At 38.0% G+C, this 11,934-nt stretch overlaps 1 protein-coding gene across 1 annotated transcript; it reads left to right on the top strand.

Moving 5' to 3' along the window:
• Positions 1-11,091, top strand: nfkbiz (nuclear factor of kappa light polypeptide gene enhancer in B-cells inhibitor, zeta). Its single transcript, XM_055165330.1, has 9 exons — positions 1-103; positions 1,794-2,183; positions 2,827-2,932; positions 3,071-3,217; positions 5,374-5,437; positions 5,753-5,940; positions 6,110-6,220; positions 7,584-7,751; positions 9,868-11,091. Exons 2-9 carry the CDS (start codon positions 1,906-1,908, stop codon positions 9,904-9,906), a joined length of 1,101 nt encoding a protein of 366 aa, XP_055021305.1. The 5' UTR covers positions 1-103; positions 1,794-1,905; the 3' UTR covers positions 9,907-11,091.
• Positions 11,092-11,934: the final 843 nt, after the last annotated feature.

Raw genomic sequence — 11,934 nt, 5'->3', positions numbered from 1 at the left:
GGATGAGATGTTCCTGAAGAGACAAGCTCTTGGACAGTACCTCAGACCAGACGTTCCTCAGCACATGGACACAGCGGTCAGCGTGGTCGCCACTGACAACTATGTAAGTGGTGGAAGAATTGATGGAAATAGTGCTGATTTATACTCAAGTAAAAGTACAGTGTGTGTATATGATATTCAAGAATTGCTGACAAGTGCAAAGTACACATGAAAATTACTGCTCATACCTAGGGTGACCAGATTTTCAAAATAAAAAACTGGAACACTCCCGGTTTGTGGCGGTTGTGAAACAAGTGTGTAATTAAGGAAAACTGTTTTGCACTTGGCCCATTCATGACTAATATGTGAGTCAGTATAGTCACATTTTCTTTGTGTTTTGGTTGTTTCTAAGCAGCTTTTCTGTATTTTACATAAACAAATATCAATGTATGTCTCTCTTTACTGTTGACAGGGATCAGATTAGTCAAAAATAGAGACACCTGGGATATGTCTTGTATAAAACTGGGACAAATAAATGGGTTTGAATAAATCTGCTGGGACAGGAGACACAGGATTATCATGTAAATCTGTAAATCTGTAAAATAATACCAAAACATACAAGAAAACTGCTGGGATTTGTTTATTACGTTTGCACTGGTAACAAACGGTCTCACTACTGACAGACAGAGTTTCTGCTGCAGTGCCCAGAGCAGTGGTGTAACAAGACTCAAATAGTTTCTGCAGTCCAGGCCCTTCCCCAAGAACAGTTTGTATTTAGGTTAGTCCATGTGGCTTTCTTAGCTTTGAAATGTAACACCTTTACATGAGTATCTGAGTACAAGTGAAGATGATCAAACTCTTAACATGTGATTGATTGATTGTTTTTATTTCAAGTTTGTGCCAAGAGAGAAACAATAATCATATATACTACATATACATTGTAAACAACAGAAAAGCACATTTCTCAAAAAGGAGTGGGAAGAAGAAAAAACTTATATTAAATCACCCATATTCATGACAGTTTCAAAATTTATGTGGTTGCTTCTTTACATTGATCACGGAACTTAACAAATATTTACATATAGCTAAAGAAATGACATATTATGCATATAAAATAAAAATTTAACCCCAAAACTTTTTTTTTTTTTTTACATTTTCATTTTATACTGTACACATATATATACACATACACATATACACATTACATACATATTTATATACACATACAGACACGCATACATGCACATACATACACACATGTGACATAACCATCAGACATGTAAATGGAAAACACAATGGTACCTAGAGCCTTCCTGTGAGAGAAAGGATTAGACGAAGAATAATATGGCCTTTAACACTTCTTTCTTGGACAACAGAAAGAAAAACACCCAATACTATAATTTCCACCACAGGACTGTCCCGAGTAAATAAAGACGTCTGGTTTCTAGTAACACCATAGAATTCTGACCGATCCCACAGCTCCATTTACAACTCCATTTTTCACATGAATGCACGTATTGATACTTGCTTGTGTCAACATGCTGGGGGTGTTCTATGTGTATTTCCATGGTGGAATGTTCAGCAGTTTCCATGGTTTTAACAAAAAGATTTTCTAAAAAGATTTAAGATCATCTGAAATCTGAGAGACGTATTTAATAGCACAACTCAGCTCACCTATTCACCAGTTAAATCAGCTCTTTCTTGTCAAACTGGGAACGTTGATGACATCAGCTGCAAAGTATCAACAGATAAACGTGATGTTCTCCTCCAGTTTTGCATTCTGTATTTGTAAGGGTCTGTTCTTTATGTTACAGAAAAAACCTTGTTGGAGTTTTCCATCTCAAGACACGACAGGGTTTGAAGTTGAAATGGGACCTCCTGACCCGTGCCCGGAGCTCATGGACCCTAACCCCCTTAACCCCTTCTATGCCTCCCCTTCCCCCTCCGCATCCCCCGCGTCCTCTGTATCCTCCGCCCCTCTACCCCCTCCGCCCCTCCACACCCTCCACCCCTCCCATGGTCCAGTCTGAGCAGACCTGCATGGTCCAGTCCATGGTCCCCCCTGAGCAGACCTGTCCTGTGGGGCCCAGCGTGGGGGTTCCTCTGGGCTCCAGCCTGTTCCACTGGCAAATCCAAGCACAGCTTAAAAAAATCAAAGGTGTCCCCACAGAAGTGCTCAGCATGAGGGACGTAGACGGAGATACGTAAGTTACATGTTCAAAACTCACATATATGTGCTGTTTTGTAGTTTTGTAGTAGTTTTGTAGAGGGTCCACCACCCTCTTGTCTCTGTGGAGATGGTATGGCTTTGGCTGGAATGTTCCACAAGTTAAACTTGTTTATCACCATGGAGACAAGCAGGAGGTCCCACTAGACCAATTTGTTTATTTATTTATTTATTTTCAATAAAATATATTTTCTAGATCAGGGCTCTCCAACCTGTAGCTCAGGAGCTGCCAGTCGCTCTCCACCCTCTTCCAAGTAGCTCACCAAGGGATTACTGAATTATACATATTGTGCTCAATAACTCAAATTTGATTGATTAAATGTCTATTTCCTTTATAAATGTATAATTTTGATGTCTAAATTTGTGCACTGATGACTGGATAATGGGTTATGTTTTATAGGCATATAACTGTACCTCATCTACGTGTTACCATGGCTCTTATATTTACAAAATTTCTGTCAACTGCTAAAATTAGTAGCTCTTTGGCATTTTCGTTTTATAAAAAGTAGCTCCCAGGATGAAAAAGGTTGGAGACCTCTGTTCTAGATATTTCTAGAGCAGCTCTCACACTCAAACTCATAACATTAGTCTAATATTGTGTTCTATCTGCATCCATACAGCCCCCTGCACATCGCAGTAGCCCAGGGAAAGAGGCCCCTCGCTTACGTTCTTGCATCTATCATGTCTGCAAGTGGCACTCTGAACACTCCAGAGCGGAATGGACAGGTGAGGGAGGTGCCTGGGGCGCGGTGCGGGAGGGGTCAGGGTGGGGCCTGTGGCGGGGTGAGGGAGGGACCAGGGTGGGTCTTGTCAAACCATAAGTCATGACCCTCTGTGTGCTGTTCTCTTCTTTGTTTCCCGTAGACTGCACTGCACATAGCCACTGCCACTGACCAGCCCCTGATAGTGTCTGACCTGCTGGAGCATGGGGCCCAGGTGCACATGAGGGACACCTGGGGGCGCTCTCCTGTGCATGTGTGTGTGGAGAAGGGCCATGCTGAAAGCCTTGTGGTAAGATTCTTAAAGGTTCTGTATGTAGCCTGTGCTCTTACTGGTTTTAAATGATGAGTTTTAAATAGAGGCTAGGAACTTGCTAAAAAGACCAAGGTTCTAAAACAAAGGACTGAATCAAAGATAAAACCATGAGATAGACCCACCTGCTGTGTCCAGACTCTGGGCAGATATTGTCTTCCTGTTGCCCCCAGCCTCTCGTCCGGTTCATCCGGCTCTTCTCCCTGCAGATGCTGGGACCATTCAGACCAGAGAGAGGCTTTTTAGATTTAAACAAGCCGGATTTAAACTTTAAGAATGTCAGTCCAAATGAGAGCATTCTGAGGTTTGGAGATGTAGACAGACTAACATCCACACAATAACAAACGTGTGAATGGAATGAAACAAACACAACTCCAGGTCTGATGATGAGTCAGTTTTGTGTTATATAGGACTTTTAAATAAAACTCTTACATACAGTTACTTTAAACATGAAATTCTGTTCAAAACTATGACCACGATAATGTGTATGACAAGTATATGATTTCACAAGGAGATAGTCCTTAACTGTGTTGTACTGTTGTATTGTCTGGTCAGTAGTGTAGGATTTCTGTCAGTGAATGTGATGCTGACCTTGGTTTAACAGAGCATACAAAAAACAGCCCAGATTCTTGGAAGGACCTATTCTGTGTATTATCCAGGCTTTTTACAACACACACAATACAGTTACTCTACTCCATGTTGTGTGAAAGAGATGTGAGAGATAGTATCTACTCTACTGAAACGTGACTGAAACCAAACTCCACGTCACGTATGGTTTTAAAAGGAAGTGAATGTGTGGTTTCTATCCCGTAAACACGACCTATCTCTGTCCCCAGATACAAACTTAACGAGTTCAAATCAAATATTATGTCATACACATTTATTCATTTACTTTTGCACGTAGACACCATATAACAATGAAAAGAGCACACTAGATAAACACTCAAAAGGGCTTCTATTAAACTCTCCACCTTATGAATGCATACAAGTGAACAGTTTAAAAAAATACATTCACACATCTTAAAGAAAGTTTAAGGTGTGTAAATGTCCATTGAACCATGGAATAAATATTTCCTTTTTTAAAATTGCATTTTTGATATGCCATTTCCATCCATTTGTTCTTAAAAAATAAAAATATAAAAAAGCAAGATGATTAGAAAGCAGAATGAATCACATGAGTCTCTCATTTGGATTATTGTATCAAAGCTCAAATCCAGTTGGTTTAAAGACACACTGTGTCTGTTCTATAGTTATAGACACCCAAGAACCATTATGTTAATATATATGGACATTTTAAATCACACAAATATTCATCTAAAATAACTTAATAAAGAAACATGTCTACTGACTTCTGAGAATGAGAAAAACTTGGATGTGTCCTCTGTCTGCAGGTTAAGGCTTTGGCAACACAAGTTCAAATGTGATTCTGATATGTTTTTTAAAACAAAAACAGTTTCTTTATATACGATACATACACTAGACCAGGGGTGTCGAACTCATTTTGGTCCTGGGGCCGTATCCAACCTACTTTGATCCAAAGGGGTCGGATCAGAAAACTCATGTCATATAAATCCCAAAAATAACATAAAGTTCAAATATTTGTGCAGAGAAACACAAATCTCTTACAGAAATCTTTTTTAATTGATGAACTCTTTCTTTTACAAAATATTATAATATTATGAACAACCTGAAACTTTAAGAAAAACACAATTTCAACACAATGTCTGAACATGAACTTGTCTGCAAATAGGAATAAGTCCATTTTTGTTGTAAAATCCTGCACTCGGCTCCACTTTTCTCATGTTGGACATTTTTCTGATGAGGGTGTCACGGTCAACAGTCAAAACGATCGTCCTTTAAGAGCGTTTGGAAAGAGACAAGTCTTCATTTGTGCTGCTCTGGTGGGAGGGGCCACGTACAGAGACGCTGCTATGATAAACACCGCAGAAAATTACCAATATTTTAATAGAAAATATAATTCAAATATTTTAGTAGAAAATCAGCCGAGGGCCAGATTAAAGGTCTTGGAGGGCCGGATCCAGCCCCTGGGCCGTATGTTTGACACTCCTGCTCTAGACTGTAATGACACGTACATTACACTGTAGTTTCACTCTTGTCCCCTGTGCGTCTTTCAGGCCATGTTTAAGACCCTCAGAGCTTTGGGCAAACACCTGGACCTCGACATGGTCAACTACAATGGTAAGAGCAGTCTGTCCTACTGCATTTCTAGAGTACAATGTAATGGAGATTGCTGCAACTGTACTACTACTACTACTACTACTTATTATTAATAATAATAATGATAATAATGACAGTGGTGAAAAGAATACTGAAAATATGTACTCAAGTAAAAGTATAGTTACAGTGCTGAAATGTACTGTTGCCAATTAAACTGCAAAACAGTGTACTTCTACTACATCTACAACAATTACTCCTACTCCTACTACTACCACTACCACTGCTAGTACTACAAAAGAAAAAATCAAACATACTATTCCTGCCTGTCTCCTGCAGGTCTGACGTCCCTCCATGTGGCGGTGCTGTCCCATAATGCCTTGCTCAGACAGGTGAGGGCCATGGGGCTGGCCATGGGGCAGGGGATCGGCTCGTGTAAGGAGAGAGACCGTCTGCTGAAGATGGGAATGAACTTGTACAAGTGTGTCAAGGCTCTGCTGCAGAACGGCGCCTCCGTTGGGGCAAAGGTCAGAATTACACCCTGCGCTAACCCTTCAGTAGAATGTGATTTTCAACATTAAATGGTCATTTTTGATACTTTTGACAACCCTGTAAGGTCTATAACTATAACAAAATAATGTAAATAATGACATATGGAGTTTATGGGGCCAAAGAATTACTCTTTGTGTCTGTCAGGATGAAAAAAGCGGTCGCACCAGTATTCACATGGCAGCTGAGGAGGCCAACACGGATCTGCTCCATCTGCTCCTGAACCAGCCCTGCACCCCCGCTGTGGTCAACCTGCGGGTATCACTACTACTATATACTGCTATATACTACTACTATTACATTGTACTACTGCTACACTCAAGTCTATATGCATGCTCTTCTAATGAGGACTTTGTCTGGTGGGTTTGTGGAGAAAAGATCTTAAGTTCTAAAGTTGTAAAACATTCGATGACACTGCAAAGCATCTTAAAGTATTTAATACAATCTTATAACTATAACATGGTAACACATTTCATTATTTAAGATTTTGTTAGTAAAATACAGTGCTGATTGAAAAAGGTTTAAGAATAGAAACATGTCCATTGGCTTCCTGTAGAACTGAGGAAATGCCTCTTCATATTTCATTTCACTGGAACAAGCATTTTTAAATGAATTAATTTATTATAACTTTTGAAGAAGACTCACTGCGCTTGTCTCTATACAATTCTATATATACAAGTATATAAACACGTCTATATACTTCTAATTGATAACACCAGTGGATCATTATGTAATAATTTGGACATTTTAATACACAATATGCATCACACTAGGGAGCAGATTGGATTTCATTTGTACCAAAATGACAACGTGGCGTTGCCGAATCTTTGTGTATCACTGATTAAGAAAAAAGAATTGGAGAACAAAATAATTATGTCACAATAGGTGTGTCCCTGGGGTGGTGGAAACAGGGGTAGATCCAAACTCGGCCTTTCACATAACACATTTTGAAGTGCAATACGTGGCTCAAGTAAATATAGTGGATAAACAATAATATTTAGAGTGACCAGATATTCAAAATAAAAAACTGGGACATCTCTGGTTTGTGGTGATTGGTAATAATAAAATTGTAAAATGAGTGCGAAATTAAGGAAAACTGTTATGCATTTGGCACTAATTTGAGTCAGTATAATCATATTTTCTTTATGTTTTGGTCATTTTTAAGCAGCTTTTATGTATCATACCTAAACAAATGACAGTTTATGTCTCGCTTTACAGTTGGCAGGATCAGATGGGTCAAAAATAGGGACACCTGTGACATTTCTTGTATAAAACTGGGACAAATCACTGGGTTTTGCATAAATCTACTGAAACAGGGGACACAGGGCTCAAAAATGGGACTGTCCCAGTGAAACAGGGACGTCTGGTCTGGTCTCCCTAATAACATTGCGACTAACATGTGCCACTGGTCAAAAACCCAAGAGCAGATTTAAACCACAAAAATGACTTGACAGTAGTTTGTATCTGTATTATTAGAACATAAATCACAAATGTATTGCAATCTCAAAGTTTGTTTTTTCCAAATCATTCAAAAGACACAATTTCTTCACAAAACTTTAACTTAGTTTGGCAATTTTGGTGTTTTGGTGTTTTTTGTAATCGTTGTGTGTTCTTCTGACAGACGTACAGCGGGAACATGGCGCTGCATATCGTGTGTGCTCTGGAGGGCTCCAAGGCTCAGCTGGACGCGGTGAAGATGCTGATGAGGAGGGGAGCAGACCCGGGGGCCCGCAACCTGGAGAACGAGGTGCCCGGCCAGCTGCTGCCAGAGGGGGGCGCCACCAACAAGGTACAGAGCACACCCCAAACCACACGCTGAGCACACCCCAGACCACACGCTGAGCACACCCCAGACCACACGCTGAGCACACCCCAGACCACACGCTGAGCACACCCCAGACCACACGCTGTCCCCGCCGTCCCACGCACACCGATGTCTCTGCCGGAGTGTGGTCACGGTGCTGAAATTTCAAGTTCGATTTCGACACCAAGGCGCACACTCGATACTCAGTAACGATTCTGATACCACGATGAGAATAAAAAAACTATTTCTTTAAACAATAGTTTATGATTTTCAACATTAAATCATAGTACTTCTATGTGTGTAATCCTCAGTGGTCCAGGTAGGTTCCATAGTGGTCCATGGGTGTTCTGATCCAGCTCCACATCATTCTAAAGCTGTTCAGGAAACGTTCACTTCTGTCCTGTGAATGTAACTTTTTTAGTATTGATACCTGCTCAAAAAGTATTCGACAGAGATGCGGACCTGCAAGTCGTGATTTGGACTCGAGTCAGACTTGAGTCACTATTTTTATTAGGACTTAAGACTTGACTTGATAAAATGGACTAAGACTTGGGACTCGACTTGGACTTGGGACTCGACTTGGACTTGAGGCCTATGACTTGAGAAAACTTGATGCTGCTCCTAAAAAAATATATTTTTAGAAAATACTTTTCTCTTTACAGTTGATAAATGCAGTGATTAAATTTACAGGAACAAACTGGAACATGTCCCTCCCACTTCTGTTTGTTACTTTGGATGGAACTGAAGTACTGTGAGATGGTGTCATCAAATGTACTACAGTAATATACAGTACAATACAGTACAATACAGTAATATACAGTACAATACAGTAACAGTAATACAGTAATATACAGTACAATACAGTAATATACAGTACAATACAGTAAAACAGAGGGGACTACACAGAACATGATCCTTCCATTTCAGTAGAGACGCATGAGAAAATAACTGTTATTAAGCACTTTTAAATCTTAATTCTTTCTGTTCTGACTGTAATGATTCACACTAAGATCTTGTCAAAACATTTAAAAAGGAAAAATGTGCATTTCTACAACTCTTATATAAATACTCATGTATAAATATACCATGATTTTTAAAAACAATTATGTTTAAAAATCATATAAATTGCAAAAATCTAAACTATATTTGTGCTTTTTTGGTTTAAAGACTTGAAATGACTTGAAGCTCAAACCAAATGACTTGGACTTGAGTTGGACTTATGGACCAGTGACTCGAGACTCGACTTGGACTTGTCTGGATTTGACTTGGGACTTGACTTGGACTTGAGGTCAAAGACTTGAGACTTACTTGAGACTTGCAAAACAACGACTTGGTGTCACCTCTGGTATTCACCCATGGACCACTACAGAACCTGCCTGGACCACTGAGGGATTACACTCATATAAGACACAAGATAATATAAAAAAACATTCTATTGTATAAAGAAAGAATGTTTTTTATTATCATCATGGTACCGTAATCGTTATTCTGTTTGGAGTTTATTCCGTAGTATCAAAATTGTGTTAGAATTGTTAGTATCGTGACAACACTAATACAAAAACACTGAAGATGCTGATGTTTTTTTGTTTGTTTGTTTGTTTTTTGCACTGTGAATCACATTTATTGCAACAGTAAAATTTTGTACTTAAGTTCCTCAAATCACAATGTGCATCTTATTTAAAGGAAAGTATTATTTATGTAGTTTTAAATTATTAACGAGAACAGAATATAACATTTAACAAAATACAATAATCAATAATCATATCTTTTTTATCAAAATATAATAAGTAACATAAAAACAAAACACAAAAACAACACCCCCAAACACACAGAACAACTGAAATTTAATTAAATAATAAATAAAACAAAAGTAATGTGGTAGTGCAACATGACCACACTGCTAGGGCCTCTTATATTGATATTTTGGCCAATTTATATCTATAATTGAAATTAATTTTCCCATTTTTAGATAAACATTTGTAGTCACTATACTTCACTAATATTATTTTCACCATCATCATTTCCTTTCATCATCTTTTACTGTTTATTACGATGCTGATGTGAAGTGGATGTTGTTCTGATGTGTCTCGTGTCTCGGCAGGTGCGGCAGGTGCTCCGCGGGAGGTATTTCCAAATGTAACTCAGACCACTGTCAGTTAGACGGTCCTGCTTTCTTCTGCTCGTGTGGCAGACGCTGTTGTTTCTGTGAAACATACGTTCATTACTGTGTAATGTAGGTTTGGTGATGGGAGGGTGGAGGTGGTTTTTAGTTTTAGTATTTAGAGTTTTAGTATTTAGAGGGGATTTAGGCTATTATATTCATGTTTGGTTTTTTTTGTTTTGTTTTTTTTGGTGGGCCATACTAGTGTTTATTTTGAGTTTGAGTTTGTTAATGTACTCGACTAAATCCACAATAGTCCAGTTTTTTTTCTATAATGTAACTGTGATAAATGTTTGATGCATGATGGGACAGATATGCAGAGGTGGGTAGTACTCACTTAAGTTTACTTGAATAACTTTTTAAAAAAAAAACTGTACTTTTCAGACTACTTTCTAGCAGCATACTGTAATTTTATGCCTACTTAAGTAAAAAAAAAAAAAATTATTGAAGTACCCACACACTTTTTCGCATTTTCAATAAAAGTTGTGGTTCCTCTTCCTTGCTGTGAGTAAATCCACAAGTGACAAAAGATTTATTGATGTTAACAATATAAACTGAAGTGAACATTTGTTTTTTCTTGCACGCTCCTTCAGATCTGATTTAGTTTGTCTCATTTTTGTGTCTATCCTTGGAAAATAGACATTCAAATAATATTAATTCATCAGATGTTACTCTTACTGAGGTAGTCATTTTTGCAAATACTTTAGTTGAGTCTTGAGTAATTTCTTGGACCACTACATTATTCTGAAGCAGCGTTACTTTTACTTGAGTACAGATTTGGGCTACTTTACCACCTCTGCAGACGTGTTCTTAAGACGCAAGTTTGTTTTTGCTCCGGTTTAGAGCTTTGGTGCAAAAGTGCCACTTGGATCTCATCTCCATCTGTCCCTTTTATTCATTTAGTTTTCGTTTTTATCATTCTTTAAACACATTATTTTTGCCAATGAAAGTGTATTTTAGTCAGTGATTAACTTTTATTTAGTTTGAGTGTTAATAAATGTGATTATATTTTAAAAAATGTGATGCATCTTGAGAATGATGTAAACAAACGAATCATTCTGAAATGTTAATATTCGTGATGATTTTGTGTTAGTACATTTATTGATCCAAAGAAAGAATGTGTTGTGTGTAACCAAAAAAAAGAAATAAAACTTCCAAACGTTGTCACAGTTTATTGACTTTGTTGGCAATACATAATAAAGCTGCAATTCTTTTTATGGAATCGATCTTAAACTAAAGATTTTCCAGCAAGCGAAATGGTAGGACTTAGGTCAAAGAAAGTTTACAGTAAACACTACAGACTGTTTTGTGATAAATAATTCTGAATAGGGGTTTGAGATTCTGACAAATAAAGATCAATACGGGTCAGGCTCATTCTGCTTTCTGATTGGATAATCGTCTTTAGAACCAAAACATCAAATTATAACGAATCATCCCGTCCAGTGTTTCTGTAATTAAGAATAAATCAGCTTTCAAATTGTTATCAGTAAAAGTTATATTTGATTTGAACATGTTTACGTTGTATATGGGACACGGTTAAGTTCATGTTTTAAAACCAGAATCTTAAATACATTTCCTTTAAAGCTACCATCTGTAATTAGTTTAGTTATTTTACTTACAGATGGTAGCTTTAAAACAGTTCATCAAAAACAGTTTTAAAGATCACGCACAAATATGACTTTATAGGCTTATTTGAACAGTTACTACAAGTTTATTCCCAGAATCATCATAAATTATAGGCTTCAATTACAAAAAGCAAATGAATAAAATAGTGAACATGTGGGGCTCAGTCTTAAAGCTGCACTGCGCAACGTTTCTGGTGGAAGGTCAGTCGCTCGCTTGTCTCAATATAATGTGCTAGACTTTTCAGATCTGTGGAGAGGCGACCCCAGTAAGAATGTATGTTTTTCAAGGTGTTTTTTCACATTAAAAACACTAGTAATTGAATAAATATTGTGGAAAAGCCCTGGGAAAGAAATAACATCTCCATGGAGACAGGCAGCTGGC

This window comes from Boleophthalmus pectinirostris, unplaced genomic scaffold, assembly GCF_026225935.1.
Source record: "Boleophthalmus pectinirostris isolate CB_2022bp ecotype Guang Dong unplaced genomic scaffold, ASM2622593v1 HiC_scaffold_11, whole genome shotgun sequence".
NCBI classification, from domain to species: Eukaryota; Metazoa; Chordata; class Actinopteri; order Gobiiformes; family Gobiidae; genus Boleophthalmus; species Boleophthalmus pectinirostris.
This window is presented reverse-complemented; position numbering and strand designations above follow the sequence as displayed.